Source organism: Cibotium barometz, chromosome 33 (genome assembly GCF_041138505.1).
Source record: "Cibotium barometz isolate CiBa-2024 chromosome 33, ASM4113850v1, whole genome shotgun sequence".
NCBI classification, from domain to species: Eukaryota; Viridiplantae; Streptophyta; class Polypodiopsida; order Cyatheales; family Cibotiaceae; genus Cibotium; species Cibotium barometz.
In genome coordinates this window covers 35,591,906-35,614,673 of record NC_141078.1, presented here as the reverse complement: position 1 = coordinate 35,614,673, position 22,768 = coordinate 35,591,906, and the positions used below count along the sequence as shown (strand labels likewise).

General features: G+C 41.5%; 1 protein-coding gene across 1 annotated transcript in view; it reads right to left on the bottom strand.

Moving 5' to 3' along the window:
* Positions 1–3,962: 3,962 nt before the first annotated feature.
* The window catches only part of LOC147619518 (acetolactate synthase small subunit 2, chloroplastic-like), a 59,577-nt gene continuing 40,771 nt past the window's right edge, over positions 3,963–22,768 (bottom strand). The window contains exons 9-12 of the mRNA XM_086773192.1: positions 20,926–21,048; positions 20,663–20,815; positions 20,466–20,531; positions 3,963–4,487 (exon numbers count right to left, since the gene is read on the bottom strand). Coding sequence (XP_086629318.1) covers positions 4,395–4,487; positions 20,466–20,531; positions 20,663–20,815; positions 20,926–21,048 — 435 coding nt within the window. The 3' untranslated portion in view covers positions 3,963–4,394. The remainder of the gene's footprint in view (positions 4,488–20,465; positions 20,532–20,662; positions 20,816–20,925; positions 21,049–22,768) is intronic.

Genomic DNA, 22,768 nt, shown 5'->3' with positions numbered 1-22,768 from the left:
CTCGATGCATTTAAAACAAATCTAGCAATTGAACTCACTTGCCTTGGGATAAGGTTTGCACGATTGGACGGTGCAAAAATCACATCCTTGTTCATACTCGATGCATTTAAAACAAATCCAACAGTTGACTCGCTTGCCTTGAGGTAGAAATACCACCTATGTTTTGAAGTTGTCTTAAATATTGGAACTAAACGTATGTCTTGCAAATTTTATATGATCCCCCACAAGTACAATGGAAGAGAGCATCATGATGGATTGCAGAACTAATTATGTAGTTAGTTGGTGGAAAAGAACTGTAACACTCGAGCTTCCCCTACGGGATGGTTATCATACCCTTGGTGGATGAGGGCATCCCAAGCCTCGTCCTCCACTTACAAGCCATCACATCCAATAAGCCCTAACACCCAACACTTCTCTACCCTCACCGCATGTCGACCACCCCCCTATGCCATTATGGAGATCTAAAACCTCGTCGGGGTGAAGACAAAGACCACACCCAAAACCTCAACCTCAGAGAGGTAAGAAGAAACCTCTGTGGCCTCTTCTTCTGCTCCACCACCCATTGATCCACATTGCCTCTATCCCTAGTGCTTGCTAACACCAAATCCCTCAAGCCCTGGAGGCCGCCCAACTCCATTGTTGTAGCTATGGGCAAGCATGGGCATATGCATGCATCAATAACCTAACGATCTTGACTCCCTCAGAAAAAGGGTGTTAAGTAAATATTAAAGAAAGCACTAAAGAGAGTCAAAGAAAGCAGTGAGTTGAAGAAACTAGAGGAGTACACAAAGAGGACACACTCTGCCCATTTCCCATGCATGTCATCTGCATACTTCACTACCGACATCAAATTTTTTTCCATCACACAACACACACAGCACACATACACTTGCAACTAACCTCTTCAATGCCAACCCTCCATGTCCATCTCTAGGTGGGGGACCATGGCAACCCAAGCCTCGATGGTCCATGGTACCATCACGTCGAGAACCCTCAACCTTACAGATACCTCCAAAGAGCTTTAATACATGCAACCTCTGCTTCGACTCCATTTCAACACCAACATAACCTTGCCGTGGTCGCTGGCGTATGAAGAAGCCTAATCTCTAAGCATCACGCTATGAGATCGAGACATAAGATCATGTTGTGCCAAGAAGATCCGAACCACCAGCTACCCATGCAAATCATTCTCCATGGTGGTCTTAGCGCTCATCCCGTTAATCACACAGGGTGGAGACTGCTTCTACCACCTACCTAATTTTGAAGAGTTCCACCCACTTTCACAAGAGAAGGAGGCCTTATATAAAAAAAACTTCCACGTCACCTATACCTTTCATACCACCTCAACAAGTTGTTTACTACTAGAGCTACCCAAAGCTTATCACCAACATGCCGAAGGTTGCAGATTGATCCCGAACCCTCACATGCCAACTTCAAGGCGTATCCTGGACCATCCAGATCTTTCCACCCACAACGATAACTTCACCACTCACTAAATGACACAAGGATACGGTCACCATTTGGAAGAGGAGTGTCTTTTTCAATCATCTAACCTACCATAAGTCACTTTGCCATCTTACCCGCTCGAATTGACACTGATCTTTTGTAAGCTAAAGACGACATTGAAATATAGAAAGCGACCTTGCCTTAAGCTTAATGTCAAATAGGGAAAGTCGAAGGACTTCATATACATGCTGCTTGCTTAAGACTAGTAATAGAGACCATACCATTTTAAGTTTGGCTAGCCTTGTGTGAAATCCAACCAATTGTATATGCTATTAAATCTTTCTTGCTTGATGAATGCATGCTAGATAGGTTTATTTATAGGTTTCGCTCTTGCATTAGCTTCTTCTTCCCTTGCTTTTTATGAGAAAGAACCATAACAAAGACAAAAAGCCTTTTTGTTTCACCCCATTGGCAAAAGAGCATTTCGGTGTGAAAACAAAGGACACCATGGACAAGCTAGTGCACCCACATCAACAGAACCACCTTCAAAGACTAAACTCTTTTTGCCTCGACTTAGGCATAGAGAGCTCTTCCTTCACCCCATTGGCAAAGAAGCATTACGGTGTGACAACAGAGTGAGGATGCAATGGATGAGCTAGTGCGCCCACATCAAGAAGTTGCAATTACAACTCGAAGGCAAGGACCAACAACACATGATTCGGCTAGTAGGCTAAGATAAGCTCTTGACTTGAACACATGGGTTCCTATGATGCTCCTCTCATCTACTAGCATTGAAATTTAACAAGTGTTTTACTCAATAGAGCCCACATGTTTTTGAGAAGGCACTTGGACAACATAAGCATCGGAAAGAAGCCATAGCAATCAACCATCGAAGCTCTCCCTACATGGGTGTGGGGCTCTACAATCTACTGTATCACATCAATAATACAACATTCTTATCTATATATATTATTGTGTTGTGAAAGATCCTACTCCTTGAAAATAATCTATTACATACACTGCACATTGAATCCTCTTACAAGATAAACCACATCTCTCAAATGATGTGTACATCACTGTCCCACCCACAAACACCACACATACACTGTCTCTCTGTTAATACATATACAACATGACCGCCCTCATGCTCATGGCGATGCTTGTTAGCTTTCATGTCCTCATATTTCAGCTAAACCCTTAGTCCAGCTCTCTTGCTTCAAATAGAATGCTTTCACTACCATCGTTTTGACGTTAAGAGTAATGCAAGTAGGCCGATGTTGTTCATGTCTTTTCTAGAGAGGCCACGCACCTAATGGATCGGGATGAAATGCCACTCAATTAATGCCCTACTGAAAAAACACAGAGACTTTGTGGCCCATTTAATCACAAACTGATCACTCAAGTTTGCTACATGACTATCGGGGAAAAAAAACCAAAAGAAGGTGAAGGCCAAAGCAATATCATATGCAGATGCAAGAAGTGCTATGAGAATGGCCAAAGCAATACAACATGCAGATGATGCAAGAAGTGCTATGAGAATGCCGCATGATTTGAGTGTCCAATTGAATTAGTAAGTGATTGTGATCTTAATTTTTGAGGTAAAATTAGTGATGAAAATGGAGGCAACCATGTGAGTGTTATGATTTACTACACGAGAGTGTTCGAGCTTTTTTTGCAAGAAGTGCATAAGAAGATGAGCCACGCACCACAATGATAGTGCAGAGACTCTCTCACCTCTCATTACCATAGCACTACAGCCCATGTACTGGTCTTTTAACTTTTCTAAAAGCTAGCAATATGGAGACTCCATGTTGCTAATGATTTGCATTACCAAGTTAAAAACAGCAATAGACAACAAGGCCATCATAGAGCTAGGTTCATAATGGCCTTGTCAGAAGGCCTTGGTGGGCTACATTCTTGGCATCTAAAGAGATGAAGTGAGTTCATCATAAAATGTGACCATTACAAGTCTCTGTTCATCGAAAAGACGAGGCACTGTAAACTTGATTCACCAAGGCTGGAAAATAAGAATGCCTTGGTTGATGGGGATGGAGATCATTGAATACTCAATCAATGGGGATACTTTCATTGGCTGTAAGCAGCCACAATTGATGCCTGTTAGGAGTAAGGGCACATGCAACCACAGAGACACTTTCATTGGCTCTAAGCAGCCACAATTGATGCCTGTTAGGAGTAAGGGCACATGCAACCACAGAGACACATCATAAAAAAAACTTCATCACTAGAAAACCATACATGTAGCTGCAATAACTGCATTGGGTGGCAAAACTTGGGGGTATAGAAGTATCATTGTTGTCAAAATGTTCCATCAGAAACTGCCAAAACGTTTTGAAAACCACAAAAATGGATCCAAACCCCATGTCATCGTGCCATGTCACAAAATTAGTTGCATTCCTTGAACAAGCACACAAGTGTGAGTAGCATCGAGTCAATGAATGCACAAGGTTGCAGTGTGAGAAAGAGTTGGTAAAAGGCACACCACAATGGCAAAGGCATACCTGCAATAAGTGGCATTGCTCACGATCTTCTTATTGATAACTAAAAAGGACATTATTTTAACCGATGTTTTTTAACTAAAAAGGGCATTATTCATAAGAAGCAACTTCATGTGATGTATTTTAACCGATGTGGCCTGGCTCAGCTTGCAAACCAATGCTTTCCAAGGTAGTTGTCAACAACCTTGGAAAGGATTGGCTGGGCAAGTTGGGCTGCAAATGTATCAACAGTTACTTTTTAGAAAGGTCAAGTCAAGAGCTCTTTTGTAGGCTAACCTCTGTGCATGCAGAGTTGACCATAACTCTTTTGTATGCAAACACCCTGGGGTCAAAATTTCAAATATATCTCTGCCTGTGCTCAGAAGTAGCTGGCTCATAAGATTCTGGAGAGTCCATATTGTGTGGAAAAGTGCCATTTCGATATAAATCTAGCTATATGAATTTATTGGCTGGTTCAAACTCTCCCAAGTACTTTGTGTTCACCCCAGATCCTCTCACCAGAGCTACACGTCCTGTCCGTGCAACCTGTCACATCACACAAATATAAAACACATTTAAAAGGGCAACTTACTAACACACCTACAGAACAAATTTCAAAATTAAAGATCCAGGACATACATTTAATACTAGAAAGTCATTTTGCTGGCTTTTTGAGATTTTTGTTTAACAAAAATCTCTTTAACTGTGATGTCACAATCGCCTCAACCGAAGAATTCTTCAACAATTCTTCCCTCAAAGCGGAGCATTTTAAAAGCTGATAGGCTTGGAAAGTTTGGTATTTAATCTTCCAGAAAGTCACCAATCTTCATAGGATTTAGTCTCCTTGCAGCTGATTGTCTAGCAAGGATTGCCCTCACCTCATCTATACAATTGGCTAGCATCAAATCTGGGTGGCATGGCATATCACAAGACCCATTTGGTGATCAACCTTGGATCCAATTTCCAGGTTGCTCAAATTGGTTTCTCCTTGTAAAGCCTTATAACTACAGGGAGCTTGAACTTGGGCATAGATAACCAAGCGTGGAGCATTATTTCTAAAAGAAGGCAGAACTCAAGCCGTTACCCTTGGCTAAGCTAAGATTGGCAGTAAGTGAAATTGGTGTGTGCTATTGACTGGATAGGTCTGTCAGGTCTCTAAGACGGTAGAGGACAGTACTGAAAAAGGGGGGTCCACTCATGAGCAACACTGGCTTGCAGATGAAGCCCCGTAGCAAGGTTTAACAAAAATGGTTCAATTTTTGGCCACGCAAAGCTATTGCAAGACCAAGCAGTAGTCTTTATGATGGGTATGATGAGTTAACGATCTAGAGACTCCAATCTGGATTAATACTTAGTCATGACAAGTCTATTAGAAAAGCAAGTTGTGAGGAAAGTGTCTAACGGAGGGGTTCATAATACTACGCGACACAAGCAACATACATACATGGAAGAAAAATCTGGCATTAGAACACACCCTACACCCTATTACATCCCTATAACCCGGGGTTTAGGGGATGTGCTAACAAAGGGTTAGGGCTTTATTCGACATGGGGGTTGATAGGACCCGCCCAAGACGCTAAGGGCTAGCAAGGATGGGGTCAAGATTGGCTTAGAATCAATAAAAAGGTAACTAGAGGCTTATAATGGCTAAAAGCTTAATAATAAAAGGCAACTAGAAGCTTATAATGGCTTAAAGCTTAATAATAAAAGCAATGGGCCAATAATAGCCTGGTTATTACTACATAAGTAAGTTTGGGCTCACTTATGATTTTTATGAGGAATCCTCACTATGGAAGCGTCTAGCAAGACAGAAGACCTCGGGGCCAAAGGGTAGCTGCAGCCAGGCAGGTGGTCTCATGGTATAGGGCGCCAAGGCATGTTGTGGGAGCCTGGTTGACTCACGGCAATGACAACATGGGTGTAGGTCACCATCCTAGCCACATCAAGGCATGACAACATGGGTGAAGCTCACCATGGAAGCTTGCTCTAGGCAAGGAGATAACCATATGGTCATGTATCAAAAGATATCAAAGATTAGTGTACAAACTATTGTAGGCATATGCTCACTAATGGTAGTGCTATGTGTGAACAGGGCTTAACCAAGGGCACTTTTTCCCATGTGGTTTTTCCCCTTGGACATCAAGTGTGAAAGGACACTCTAACATATAATATTTTGTACTTCCATTACATTGCTTCCCCTTCTTTTCTACCTTGCTCAAAAAACGTTACTCTTTCCCCAAAACGTTTTTCTTGAATAACCGTTACATATCGTAACTTCCAAAATCCCAAGAAATTCATCATACATTCCTACCACTTTAGCATATGTCCGACTTACTAAATATCCGACTGCTTACATATCCGACTTACTACATATCCGACTTCTTGCATATCCGACTTAGCAACACACATCCCTTGATCAGTTCAAAATGGCAGACAAAAGTAAAATCATGCAGCTACATCAAACAGTTGTAGCAACATCAAAAGTCTGGTCCACCTCCTTCATATCATCAGGTTCAGCAACCTGAACATCCTTGTCTGGTGCTGCTACATCCACACTTTGTAATGAAACTGGTTCCTTGAATAGCTCAGCAACCTTTATCTGTTCTGCACCATACATCTCTACCTCAAGCACTTGGTCTGCAACTATCTCAACTGTTTCTGCCAGCAAATCTACAACTTGTGCCTTCTAACTCTGGTTTTTCTCCAGGTCCTACACTTTCTGCATCCAAAATTCCTTTTCCTTCTTTAATTGAGCAATCTCTTCCACTAATATTGCCTCATGTTCTGTAATAAAACCTGTCTTCAACACATCATAAGGATACTTTAACACAAAAGACAGTTTTTCTTGAATTGTCCTCCACATATTTTGCATATTGGAAGTCAACTGCTGCTTCAGCACTGTCACATCACCTTCTGCCATCAGAACTCCATTAATGTCCAACTCCTCTTGAGCTAGTACCTGCCTCTCCATAATCTGCAATGGTTGCAACCTCAAGTTCAGCACATCACTATGAACTTGTAACTCTATATTCCTTTGGGCCAACTGTTGCAGTTCCAAACCAACCTTCTCTTCCAGGTTCTGTGTCCATTCCTTGAACATTCCCAAAGACCTCTTCACCTGTACCATTTCAAGTGAATGATGCTCCAACATATCCTTCATTTCCTTACTATGCTTCTCCTTCACCTGTTGCAGCTCATTCTGAAATTGCTGTATCTGCAACTCCTTTGTTTGCAACACATCAGATGATACACCATACTCGACCATCTGCTGCCTGTGTTGTTCAAACTGAACCTGTTGCTTACCAATAAAAGCTTGTACAGTTGTCAACATCTTATTAGCCATGACTCCATCTTTTACGTGAAACTCAGACTGAGTAAAAACAGTTTCATCACCACCAAAATCAATCTTAGTCACCAATTTCTTGATGCTGCTATCAGCTTTTCTTCTCTTGGACAAAGTGAAAGTCTTACCCAACTTAGTTGGTGTTTGTGCTTCCATCACCTCCATTGGAGAATGTACCTCCAACTCCCCAAAATACTGCGAACACTGTGGTGAGTCAACTAATGGTAAAGCTTCTTTTACAGTGTATCCGACTTTCCTCAGGTTCTAAAAAACCTCCATTTTGTCCTTATCCAGCTTAGACAAATCAGACATCTCTGATTTCTGCAAAACCTGCAGTTCTGCATGCTGAGATTGCTCACCCCCCCAAATATTTGTCCTTGTCTGGCAACATCACATCCCCTCCATCAACTTTCTGAGCATAGTAAAACAAAGCTGCCAAGTAAGCACAAAGCCTACCGTTAGTCTGAGTCTTCCTTTTGTCAGACACAAACACTTCATTGTACATCCTCTCATACAACCAATGTGCCCAACTGACCTGTTCACCCTTCTCACCCAACATAGAGCAGCATAGTTTTCTTTTGACATATAATCAAATTTAAGAAGAAAACACAACCTTTCTAAATACCACTTAAGTTGCTCCCTTCTTGCATAACTGACATTCTTCAACACATAATATTGTCTTCCACCCTCGCGAGGACCAAACTCCTTTTTCAAAGAGTCCTCACTGCACTTAGGTATAGGATCTTGTGAAAAACAGGGCAACTTAAACACTTCAGCAACAATTTCAGGAGTTAAAACTACCTTTCAAGAAATCCGTCCTTTTGTTTTCCTTCAAAATCTCCACCTGTGACTTTGCATAGAGATTATTCCTCCATTCATCCCATGGCAAAGTAGCAAAGTCGTGCAATCCAATTTTCTGCAACCAGGTGGCGTTCCTATCTGCCTGAATATCAATCTCCACCTTGAAGTCCATGTATGGGTCCATTAAGGACTGCATCATCTTGCCAGCTGACATAGCTCTAGGCATGCTAGCTTCTTCATCCGCCGAACCCTCCAAGTCTTCGTCAGAACTAGTCACCTCCACCCGCACGCTAGCTCCCTTGCGGCGCAGCCTCGTCTTCAGCACTTTTGGCGATTCATCATCTTGAAGAGGTCGCATGGTGGCAAGGGGTTTCGCCTTAGGCATGGGAGACTGAAGGGGCTCTGAAAACACAGACGAAAACCGTAAAGGGCGATGCATGAGGGAAACGAAGGCGTGATGGCTCACACTCGTGCCAACTCGCCTAACGTAAGATCTCCACACACCTCCATAAAATAATCATCACTCTTACTGGGCATGCAGTCCCCAACTGGAGTCTTGTGGAAAAAATATTATTTAAAAACTCCGAGCCAGTAAAGTCCGACTAAGCGATTTCCAACACAGCACAATTCAGTCAAACCAACCCTGACAAAAGCTTCAGCAAATTTCCTTCTTTGTAACAACTGATCAAAACACCCTGTGCCAACAATTAAGCTTCTTGGCATCATCTCAACACCTATGTTCTGCCTTAAGAACATCCATCTCTGTGCTGTATTAATTTCTGGTGAGCCGGATTTGACTTCCTCAACATGCACCAAAGCTGAAACTGGCCAATCAAGATGTGGTGGTTTCCCTTGAAACTTCTTCAGCCTAAAACCACTGATTGGCTTCTCGACCCTTGTTCCAAAGACATCACTTGAAGCTTTATTATCCTTCAAGGCTACAGCTTCTACCCATTTAGTACAATAGTCTGTTGCAACCAAAATATACCTGCATCCTTTCCTTGTTGTAGGCTTAACAGGTCTCACAAAATCCATCCCCCACTTCTGGAAAGGCTCTAGTGGCAGAATAGGATGATCTGACATTCCATCCTTATTATCTGGCTGACCAGTCTTTTGACATATGACACACCTCTTAGCATACTCATGTGCATCCTTCAAAACTGTGGGCCACCACAATCCAGCCTGGAGAATTTTCTTTCCTGTTATATCTCCTGAGAAATGTCCACCTGCTGCACCAGAATGTGCTTCTTGAATAACAGCATTCTGTTCAAAATCTAGAACACACCTTCTAATGACTTGATCAATGCCCTTCCTATTTAATGCCCCTGCCAATTACCAAAAAATGTCTACTCTTCAAAGCAAACTTCCTCCTCTGATCAACAGTAAACTCGCCTGGGATAGTGCCGTCAGTCAGAAATATCAATAATTGGTCATACCAAGAATCCGACACAGCAGCCTCTTTGAATGAGATTTGCACCTGCTTGCTGTAAAAATTCTTTTGAATACTAAAACATGGATTAGAGAGTGTGGAAAATTGGTTTTGATCCACCTCAACTATCAAAGAATCCCCATTTTGATCCATGGGATCACTTTCAAAGTCATTTTCAGCCATGAGAGTTGGAATAGAATGTTGCAAAGAATCAACATCAAACATGTTAGCTTTGTTTTCATTTGTTTTGCATGAAATTGAAAAATTTTGGCATTCAAGGTGACTACCCTGATCTGAATTTTGCTGATTTTTAGCCCCAACTTGCTGAGATTGAGCATGGCTCATCACTTTCTCATCACCTTGCATCATTAGGTCAAGGAAACTTACAAAAAGGATGGGTTTTGCAACATCAGAGGGCTTTCCAACATCAAAGAGATCATCACATCCCTCATCAATTGAAAGTAAAAACTTCTCAATGTCATCATGCTCATCACAATCATGCATTTGATGCATATGATTATCATCATGAACAAGATACCCACTTTTGGCATCAACATCATCACAAAAATGAAGAAAACTATGTATGACATCATCTTCATCATGAACATCAACCTCAACATCAAACACTTCATCAACATGCACATCCACCTTGTCATGATCTGCTGATTTGCATAAAATTTGAATTTTGGGACATTCAGAGTTACTTCTCTGATTTGAAATTTGATGCATTTCATCCCCATCTTCATGATCTTGGGCATCATTTGAGACCTGCCCTTCACCTTGTAGCACTAGGTGAAGGAAACTTGCAAAAAACATGGAATTCTCAAATTCAAAGTACTGTCTTTGAGAGCTTTGAACTGAAATCTGATTTGATTCCATTTTTGAAAATTCAGAGTTGGAGTTTTGTGATGCAAAAACATTGCTCATGCACATATTTCATCATCATCTTGGTTGTTGGGATGCGTGTGGTGAAGAATTTTCCCATTTGGTTGAATGCCTGATGTTGGCTTGGGGATCAACCTCCAATGTGAAGTAGCACTTTGAATGAGGAATTCCACCATCCCATCCAAGGATATGCAGATTCTGATTCTGCTGCACCTACATATTCTGATTCTGCTGCACTTGCAGATTCTGATTCTACTCCACCTGCAGGTTCTGAGCAGCGTCATTCGAATTACACCCTTTCTTAAAAATAGACAAACTGATTCTTCTTCAATCTTCTGCACAGCCTGATTATGTATGAATCAGATTTTGCCTCCTAAATCTGATTTCACCTCCTGAATCTGATTTCGTCTTCTGAATCTGATTTCGCCTCCTGAATCTGATTTCGCCTTCTGAATCTGATTTCGCCTCCTGAATCTGCAACAGTGCCTGAATCTGCAGCACTTGCTTTGCATGCTCCTATTGTAGGCTCCATCCTAATCAACCATTGTGGTTGAAACCACCGTGAATCGCCAGTGTTTAATGGTTACACAGCCAAGCAGTTAAGCAGATACAATTTCTCCATAAGAAACATGTTGATTAGGCGAAAACAGAAATTCAGACACAGCAGAAACTTAATAATGCAGACGGAAATTCGACAGAGCAAAGTCACAGAGAGATAAAGCCCTAAAAATCTGCTTCATTCTCCTCTCTGCATTACATTGCTTCCCCTTCTTTTCTACCTTGCTCAAAAAACGTTACTCTTTCCCCAAAACGTTATTCTTGAATAACCGTTACATATCGTAACTTCCAAGATCCCAAGAAATTCATCATACATTCCTACCACTTTAGCATATGTCCGACTTACTAAATATCCGACTTACTACATATCTGACTTCTTACATATCCGACTTAGCAACATTCAACTTAAGAGAACTATGCCTTCAACAGCTCTCCATCAAGAATACATTCCAAATGGCACCAAGCATATCCAAAAATGAATGCACCAACTGCATAAACCATCACCTCGTGTTGACATACATAAGGTCCAAAAATATACACCTCATAGCTGACATCCATATGGACATAGGTGTGATTATCCAAGTACACATGCTCACTGTGCATACGGAAATCTCCACCATCAAGCATAGAATAAGCATCATTATAGTCATCCCCGTCCTCATGATCGGTGGTAGTACAATGATAATCCGACACACCCTCCCTAGGTACAACACTTTCTATGTCATCCTCTATGCAATGAGCATAGCACCTGTCAATGTCCCATGTACAAGGAGAATCGCCATACACATCACGGAAACAAGAAGCATCTCCAATAGGTGTATATAAGGCATCAGTATAATGCACACCACTGTGATCAATACATGTCAAATCATCATGTGCATAACCATCACCACATGTGTAACTTGCCCATGTGTCCAAGATACCAACATAAACATGATCCAAGACATCCACAAATGAAGCGGTCTCATAGAGCTCACAATCAAACTTTCCACTCCGAACTCAGAAAAGCATCATAAATTGGATTCACAAATGTAGTCCACGGATCATCCTTCAAACGTCCATAGGTGAATCCCTAGTATGGCTGTCCACACCAATCAACGCATGTGTAACACCTATCATAGTCGGATCAAAAACAAAGCTGTCCACACTATGAGTATCACATATGTCCACAACATAAGCATCACACAAGGTAGATGCACATCTATCCAATCTCTTGTGAACATAGGCAATCCATCTCTTCTGCAAAGTCATCATATCCATGGATACATGCATCAATAGAAAGTGTAGTGCCCAAAGCAAAACCATGCACCTCCATAACACATATGGACTCCATCATCTCATGCACATCAATATCTCTTAAAGATGACTCCAAGTCAACCCCAAGAAAAGATGAGTCATTCCAAGAAACTCGGTGCCAATCCACAAGTGCTTGTTGTCCCCAACAATCATCAATCAATGCATCATAAAGCCAAGTATGAAGAGTGTCCTTGAGAAAGGTAAAAGAGACTCGTTCACACAGTCATCAACAAGCTGTGAATTTTCAGCCATCACAAAGCTCATCATTGGCTCAAAATGGGCCGCTACATCAACACATATGGATGTTTCCAACATAGGAAAACGATCTATGCATGCCGGAACACAATCGGTACATGAGATAATATCCAAAACTTCTTGTACGTGAGTGTATGATTTCACAATCACTTGCTTTTACGAATTTTCAGCAAGTGCGTTGACCCTAAGGATACCCTCAATAAACTCACAAAGACCCACATAATCATAGTCCATGCAATGACCAAAAGGTTGAGTAAACGAGTAACCTCTTTTATCCTTTTTAATATCCAAATCTATCAACATGAGTTGAAGCATTCCATCCCCACTCAAGCATGAAGTGTAGCCACGAGTGGGTACTACCAACTCATTCATTTCCATCTTGCTTAGCTCAACAAACTTGCCCTTGTGATTGACTCTTTGGGTATGCACAAGGACAAGTCCCACCAACACCATGATCTCATAAAGACCAATGTCCTCATCAATTTGCACAATACTTTGAGATACTTACATGAAGTCTTTGTCTAATCTTTGCACAAAACCCTCTATCCTTTCCTTCTCTTTGATGTCGGAAACGAAGAAGGAAAGGTACCAATATCTCTCCATATAGCTAGATATAAAGTCCTCATGAGAGAATACCATGCATCAATCTCTAAAGCACTTTTGCTATTGGGTGGTCACAAAGTATTGCACAACATCATTTGCCAAATTCTGCCAATCCTAATTATACTTGTGCATTTCCTTCAACCACCAAGATCTAGCTCTTCTCTTGAAATTAGAAGTCACTTTCTTCAATTTGTCAAGCTCACCACAAGAAAAGACATGAAAATAGACATCTCAATTACGAATCCAATCCTTGAGTCCGATGCAAGTGACTTCTTCACCATCGAATGCAATTAATCTTTGTGCAGATGGCTCTCCTCTTTTAAACCATAAACTATCCACTTGAGTAGACACTATATACTCAAGAAAATCTTGCACATTCATTGGTTTCAAAAACCTTGTATACATAAGTTCATAAATCAAGGAAAACCTAAATCTTGCTTTTACATCCACAACCTTTTGACTTTGCACATTACCATCATAATGTTCCATAATCCTTGTCTTCAAAAGCATATTGTCCTTTGTCTTGATTCTCAATTGATAAAAGCCTTTGATAGACATTTCCATCCATTGCCTTTGAAAATGAAAAGTCTCCGGTTGGCCTTGCTTGAGAGAAGCCTTGTCCTTGTATACTATATAAACTTGAAGAAGGTTCCTTGGTAAAAAAATTGCTTCTTGCTAGCATGTCATCAAAATCCTCTTCATCACTATCCTTATCAATTGAGTTCGTAAGATCACTCTCAATTGGGTTCCAATCACCATTCCTAAGAGTGACCTCATAGGAAGAATTGTAGCCACCTTGATTGAGTTGAGATTCAACTTCACTTTCATGGATCCAATCATCATTGCTATGAGTGACCTCATAGGAAGAATCATAGCCAACTTGATTCTTGTAGGCATAAGCATCAAAATCCATACCTCCCATATACCCTTGACCATCATACTCATAGTCTTCATTACATTGATCATTATCCCTGCATGTTGAATCTTCATGATTGTCTCTAGCTCCATCAGAAGTATCCTCTTCAATGCAATCTTCCTCATCCGTGGTACAACTTCCATTGCAAATATTATCGGCGGTACTATAATCATCATCATCCCCATAATAGCTTTCAACATCCTCACTATCATAGTCATCCATGACTCCCGAATAGTGTACCGAACCCAACTATGTCCCCGGTACAAGATTTGATCCAACTTGTGATTCCGAAATCCAATTGACGAGGTTATAAGCTTGTCATGAAGCTTATGGGTTAAGAATTAAAGCCCAATGATTGTTTTCAAAACGTCCCTAAACCCTCTTGACTAAATTAGGGTTAGGCACTCTGCTCAATGCGATCAAAAACTGCAAAAACATCAAACAGGCCGTATTTTGCTCAAACGATTTGATGATCTTTAGTTTGTCACATCCACAATGGAGAGAAGAAAGCGTATACCACCCTGGATCCCACTTTGGATGTGTGCTATAGCTCTCTATATTAAGGTTTTTGAAGTCTTGCTGAAAATGAAAAATAGGCTATACGATGATCAAAACTAACCCAATTTTGATGATCTTTAGCTTGTTGGGACTGTCTTAGCAAGCACTATCATCCCCCCAAAAGGTTTGACCAAGTCAAAGTGTAGGTCAACTTTGTTTTGACTTTGGTCAAAAAGTCAACTATTTCACTTTAATCTAGCAAATGAAACCGGAATCAAAGAGTTAAGGACTTGATTGGAAGGTCTGATGAAGTACTAAGAGAATAAGTATAGACACTTGCAACACAATCTAGGGTTTATGACTGAATTAGGGTTTTGCAATTCTTGGTAAACACTAATTTGACCCCTGAATGATATCGGAATCAAGATCTTTAAGGCTTGATGTGAAGTACTTATGGAGCACTACAAGAGGGTATAAATCCCTAGGTAAGACCTAAAAACTCCTATGACTGAATTTAGGGTTTAGATTGTAGGTATCCATGAAATTTTTAGAAATTTCGATAACATTTTGTTTGCTTTTAGAGTCGAATCTCAATATAAACAAATAAAATTATTGATTCCCGTCAACTCCTCTTATAATCCTCAATGAGTTACCCTTGTTTTTGCAGTTTAATAAAGTGTCAGCTTCCACGTGAGAGCCACTTTGAGGTGTTTATTCTCAACACTCAGCTGGCACCACTACTACGAAGAAGGAGTACTTCCCAGCAAGAGATTCAAAAGTGGTTCACCTATTTGAATATGCTGGAGGTTACCGTATTAATTTTTCCATACGAATCAGGGTATGTTACTCCTCTATCTTGTTAGTTATATACATCTAATAGATAGCCTAGATGCCTTAGTTTTAGATATTTATGCTTTTGCAAGAACCATTGGAGCCTTGCCGTTATAGAATTGGATAAGAGAATCGTGTGGACTCTTAATTCAGTACCAAGATCACATCCCGAGTTAGGCCTGTAAGTAACATTCAAAGCACCTTTCTCTAGTATCTATGGCTCCTTGAAGTTGGCAATGTATCTTATTGTGAAAGCTTATTTATTATGCAGGTGTATAAAAAGGCTTCTTCATGTTCTTGGTTCCCTATATGGAGACAATGAACTGTGCAAATCAGAGATCAAGCCTGTTCAAGTGCCCAAGCAGCTATTACAAGGCATTCACAATACATCAATAGGCATCCAAGATCTTCCAATTAGTGTCCCCAATTGCATCCAATGCATAACACTTTTCCCTTTGCAATGCATCCACTATCCAATGTGTCAACACTATGCCCAATGAGAATTATTTGCCACAATTGGTAGTCGATGAAGCGAAGTCCAAGAAGCGCATTGAAGCTTGCTAATCTCCTAACCAAGCTCTTCCAATCCTTATACCCAAGTTTGAATTCCAAGGGCACAAGTTTGGGCCATGTCTTCTCACCAAGTACATAATCCCCTCCGGTACCGTTTTACCAAAAGCACTCACCGCATGGTTGGTTCAAAACATGCTCCCCCTGGCCTCCCTGCCATATGCCGAGGTACCCTCACACATCACTTGTTTACTAAAAATTGAAATGTAGATACAAGTGTGTATGAGTTATGTAGCTTGAAATTTGAAAGTATGTATGAAGTCACTTACAATTGGTACTTATAATTGCATGCCCATTCACTCTATCACATTACAAGAGTCCAATTCCAGTGAAGAGGCTCACAAGAGTTTACTCCAAATGGTTAGTATCCAAGGAAAACAACCATAGACTATGTCCTCATTGCATCATAGTCTTCAATCATCACCACCAAGCATGGAACAACATGTGCTCTCACCCATTCCATAAGGAAAGCATAAACCACTTGCATTGGAAATCACCACTCATAAGCTATGCCATTGCATAGCATCTATAAGTATCTCTTCCAATCACTTTGCTTCTTACCAAGGTTTAAAGACACCACTAATGCATTCAACCTCTTCAATTCCAGTACTTAGCAAAAAGCAAAGGTTAATGTACGTACTCAAAAAGGCATAGAATCCCTTGCATCATGCATTGACACTATTAATCCATATTGGCCTCAATGCACTAGTCAAGCATGAATGAAGACTAGGAAAGTTTCATCCATTCCATAAGGATTCCAATAACCTTGTTATGCCCACACTATGTAAGCCTAAAGGAGTATTTAAACAATTGTGATCAAAACTATTAAATGCAAGCCTAAAGGAGTATTAAGCCTTGCTAATGATCATTAGCAGCATTGTCAACACTTGGATTACTGATAGGAAACCCTAATTTTTCCATAAGAGTCCTAGTGTCAAGAAACTTGCAATCATGAAACATTGAAAAAATTAGGGTCTTGCTTACACTTTAGTGATGCATTCCCAAACATTTTGACCACCAATTAGTGATTTGAAGTCTTCCAAATGCCTGAAATTCACACCGTTCACGGACAGCCTCACAGGTAAGGAATCTAAACTTAGCCAAGCTTCTTAATCACTTCAGAGGCTCATCCGAGCTTAATGTAAGCCGTATGCTCCAAATCATGAAGAGGAACCGTGCGCAGCAGCGTCCAAAAAATCACCAAAAATAGCGTGTTGAAAAGCTCACTATTGAACCCATACCTCATACTAATCATCATACCAAGCATTGCTAAGCTTGTAGCTTAGACATTAAGCTCCAAATGCCATGAAAACCGCGTGAAAATCAACAGCTTGGCAGTAGAGAAAATGCGTGAAATCACCATCAAAATCAAGCTTATATTGGAGCTAATGTTCTCCTCTTACTAATCCCCAAGTTTTGGCAAGCTCCCAACTCATAGTTTGCTCACCATGGCTCACGGAAATCAAGCAAAAAAGAAGAAATAAGGGAAAACGATTTTGATTAGCAACTAATCTTGATTGGTGAAATCTTCCCCCAATTTTGGTCTTGCAATTTGAATTTTGATGCGGCTCTCTCAAAATTAGGTCCACAGTAGTAAACCTATGGCCCTAAAAGCTTAGGAAATAAACCAAGAAAAGGAACTTTACCTAATCAAGGTCACCATAACCATCTTCTTGATCAAGAAAATCAAGAAAATGCAAAAAATTCAAGAAAATGGATCAAAGGCATGAGCTCTGATACCACTGCAAGAAGGTTGGCCGCTCAAGGCATGGGGCCACATCAAGGCATGGGTGCAGCTCACCATGGAAGCTTGCTCTAGGCAAGGAGATAACCATATGGTGACTGGTCATGCATCAAAAGATATCAAAGATTGGTGTATAAACTATCCCATAAGTGACTTATATAGTCACTTACTCCTAGGACCTTTCACACATGGGCTGCCAATAAATCCAAGTCCTGTACCCCATATCATGTGCTTAGGCCCTCATCCTACATGTGCATGTGTAGTATAACCAAACACATAATTTCCTACATTACAAAAGACCAAGCTACTGAGGGGAGAGAGAGAGAGAGAGAGAGAGAGAGAGAGAGAGAGAGAAATGAAATGAAATGATATATTAACGTCTTCAGAAGGCCAAAATGACCTATGAGACCAAAAAGGTTACAACAATTGGTGGATCTGATACAATGTCTGTGTAAGAAAAGCTAAAAACAACTAAACAACTAACTGAAACTGAAACAACTATGAGGAAAAGTAAGGTACTAGGAGCTCCTAATGGATAACATCTGGGAGGAAAACCCCAGCAACAAAGGTAAGCATCATACACATCACTATCCAAAGATGTCTCTCATTGGTCGATGGCGGATATCCTCAATGTCCTCCATGGTGAGTACTCTGACTAGACGTCTCCCATGCCGTGCTAGTATGGTCCTGATCCTCTGTTGTAGTCTCCGCCGGTGTCAAGAGAGAAGAACATCATTATCTCCAACCTCTCAATCCTACCTCAATCCTTTTGGTTGAGGTCCCCAAAAAGGTGGCCCAAATAGCTGTTGGGCAGAACATCGAATGAAAACACGGACATCATTTTTGTGGATCTTGACAATGGGTCTGGACACACTCTCTCCAACCCTTCAAGAGAATCATAACCCTCATTAAATCAAGACTTGAAAGCCTTCATCATGGTAAAGTGCGGGCCAAAAAAACTTGGCCTAGCTTTAGGGCTATACACCTCTACTAGTTCTTCTTTGTATGTGAAACATGCTTGTTTACTCATATCCTAGATGTATGAAAGTTAACTCCAGATCCTTTTGCTCATGTGAGGTCTCTAGTACACCCACTCGCTTTTCATCCACCCTTCTCTGAAGAGGAAGACAGGATGGTTAAATCTGCATAGAAAGAAAATGGACAGCCCTACTGAACTCTAATGAGGCTTCTAATCTCCGCAGACATCCCCTATAAGCCTTTGACACACCCTGTAACCTGCTTAAAGAGGGTTATAGCATGGATCACCATAAGGTTCTATAAAGTTGCTTGATTTCATTAAATCTCAAGCAAGAAAATGATGAAGCGACCCTGCAGAAACCTCATCAAAAACATCTTCAAACTAGTGCTGCCGCCAATCCCTTGAGCTCATGTTTGCTGGATTATCCCTTACTTTACATTGTACAAAACAACTTCGCCACCTAATACTCCACATCTGTGTCCCTACAATCTTGTGTAGGGTCCACACACACACACACACAGATATGTGCACATGTGCTCAAAGAAACAACGTATCAGAAATGATGGAACCTAATGATCCCTTTGAATCTGAAAATGCATCTTATTTCGTAAGATAGAGCACGGCGCTCCTAGTAGATCCATGCATAAGGTCTCAATCAATCCTCCATTTGCTCAATCTACTCCAGTGAAACTGTGACTTTTGAAAGAGTATTGCCAGAATTGCTTTCACCAAGGACTCCTCCATTCACATTAGCTGCACACTAGTCCAACCTAGAGCAACCAACTTCACATGCATACACCACACAAAATATGGCATACACCCAAGCACCTTGTAGATGTACATGGCATGCTCCTCACAAGAACAAGGATGGGTACATTTGTTAACACTTTGTATTTAAATTGTGAGGGATTGGCCATATGCGCAAGCACCCCCTCCCTTTGCCTCGCGTCACCCCCCCCCTCCCCACGTCTTGCGCGACTGAGCCGCCTACGCCTCCCTGCTCTCCCCCAGCTCCCGCCTTCATCGTCTCCCCCTGCCCACCTGAGCATCTGCCCACCTTCAACATCTCCCCCTTCGCCTTGAGTCCGTGCCCGTCTAAGCATCTGCGCCCTTCTCTCCCCCTGTCCCCACCTTCGCCCCCCTTGACACCACCTTCGCATCCCCTTCTCTCACCCCCCCCCCCTCCCTTTCCGGTTGTTCTTTCACCCCCTTTCTTCCTTTGTCGTCGGCAGCACCCTCAGCTTGTGGGCTTTTCCTCTAATTTCGGCAAGTTTCGGCCTCTTCTGGTCTTCACCCCCAGGAGGACTCCATGGCAACCACTCCGTCTCCCCCGACCGAGGCCGCCATTACCTGCCTTTCGTTTTTTGAAGCAGGCTTGCAGCTTCTCGTTGCGACTGTCGCATCCCTAGAGGCCTCCACTTTTCACAGATAGAGGCAGTGACACCATTTGGCATTACAGACCACCTGTATGGTTGTCCCCCCCCCCCCCCAATCCCGTATGAGATAGCCTTCTCCTCACAATGCAGCCAGCCGGAGGAGAAGTATCTCTTTCCCTTTGATCATTTGTCTCCCGCCCTTATATGAGGTGAGGCTGTATTTAGCCGTGTGGTTGTACTTAGCCCTTTGCGGTTGTTTTTCTTTAACTAATTGAAGGATCTTTTTCCTGGAAAAACAAAAAGAACAAGGATGGGTTCAAGGAGGGAGGGAAGGTTTGTTATATTGAATGCCGTATATCTATTCTCCTCAAAAGAAGGGAGGGAAGAATTGTTATACTGAATGCCATACAAATCATCATTTCTCAATTGTGGATAATTACCTCAACAATTCCATATTCATGTAGCAGGCGTTGTAGGGCTGCTGTCTTTTCCAAGTCACCCGTCAACTGAAAACATGAAATTAAGTGTGGGAAAAATGATAATTTAATGCTCAAAAAATCTACTTAATGCTCTTGACTTTTTGACTTTTATGACCAAAAAGATAAATACTTGGGTTTGGGTATTGATCAATTCATGCCTCCAATGTGATCGAATGATCGGACACGTCAACTGGCTTTGCGCGGAAGATGCTTGCAATGTCAAGTATGTCCCTTCGTACTTTTGAAGAAGCCCCAATTTTCATCAAAACCAACTCCCTCTCGGCGAAAGGTATGTGCGTCAAGTCTTGTACCTGCCAAATATATCAAGACTCTATCATTAAAGTAATGCAAAATTGGTTGCAATTTTCCCTCTGTTCTTCTCCTTTAATCTCAAGAACACGATTCCCGACAATAGAAGTACCTTCAACACGTCAACTACTTTTAGAATCTGAGTTAGCAGCTTGTTTATAGAGTCCTCTGTGCCTGGTACGACAGTGGTTATACGTGACACTCCGGGCTCCTCTGCTGGACCCACAGCAAGGCTCTACAAGAGCAAATGTAGATTACGAAAGCTGCATGTGAGTAGACTGCCAAAAATATCAAATACTAAACTATACACAGACCAGTCACCTGAATTCATTTTTTAATAAAATACTCTTTCATAAAACAGAATTCAGTGCAAACAGTTCATGACAAACTATTATGCAGCCATTTGTGATGTTTTCCCTCTCTAGTTCCAAGAAGGCTAAGTTTTATTTTGCTATCTTCTTTAGTAGAGAGATGCAATGAACTCCGTAACATCTTAACCAAGCCAATAGACCACATATGATCTATACGACTGCACTTCAGTGCAGGGAATGGAATTTGAACTAGAGATGGACAGACAGATATAAAGATAGATGGATAGATAATGGGAGGGAGAGAGAGAGAGACAAAGAGAGAGAGAGAGAGAGAGAGAGAGAGAGAGAAGCTTTTTTAACATCGTAGGAACAATCCCAAGAGACCAAATATGATCTCTCTGACAGGAATGAGATTCGAACACGGGACGTGTTGAATAACAACCCCATGAGCTAACCAATCTACCACACTTGGGTAATAGAAGGGTTAGCCGATTTCGTTTATTTACCCACACACCCGATGAGAAGCTTTTTTAACGTCAGAGAGAGAGAGAGAGAGAGAGAGAGAGAGAGAGAGAGATAATTACATCTACGAAAGACTCAAAGGTTCTATGAGACCAAAAGTACTACATGTAGCTACCCAAAAAATAGGATGCACGTACTACATGAGTCCTACATGTACAACCCAACCAATCATGCCGTATCCTCATGAAGAGCCGAATGGGTGGTGTCAATGTAAAACTCCCTTGGCGGAGCCGTTCTGGGTACAAAACAGCCCATGAGACCAATGATTATTTATGTGTGAGTACTCAGATGGAGATGCATAGGTTATCCCTTATAATGTTAACAGTTTTGGTCAAAAGATAAGGCTTGATGCCTAAAACATGGAGTATCATTTGAGTTGTGCAATCTTTCTCTCTTGAGCTTTGTCACATCTCTCTCTCCCCCTCTTAAATATTTGGAAAGTACAAGCTTTGGGAATAGAGGATTATCCAGTACATGAAGCCAAGTGCTCGGAGCCTTGTCTAGGCACACGAGACAGTTTCTTGCAGAGATGGTAACTTGAGTCTACCTCAGCTGGGTCTCCCCCTACTCACGGGGACGACGTCTGAGAGGGAGAGAAAGAAAGAAAATTATATTAACGTCTTCAAAAGACCCAAAGGGTCTATGAGACCAAAATAATGTGTACATACTGTCCATGTAATCTTGTCATGGATGAAATAACAAAGGCAACAATAAACTAAAACTGAAAACTCAAAGCTAAGATCTCAGACTCTAAGATTATACAAGATGAAAAATCTAGATCCTGCTATGCCAAGTATGGGGTACAATAAGTGATGGGATATGAGAGAGCTAAGTAAAAACAATCAATCAACCTTGTATATCAGGCAAGGGCCCATCCAGGATGTCCATCATCGGTGATACAAGAAGGCTACAGATGTCAATAGTCTGTTGTGAGGATGAGGCTGCTCGATGTTGGGCCAGTGTCTCCTGAATCCTAGGCTAATGAGCTGGGGGTGGTCGAGGTCCAATGGGACGAGGACGTCTAGCTCTCTGGAGTGTGTGCGCCCGATCTACTGTGACTCCCAAGGGCCTGCTGCGAGGGGGCACTGTGGGGTAGGCTCTCGTATCCACTGTGGTGGGCTT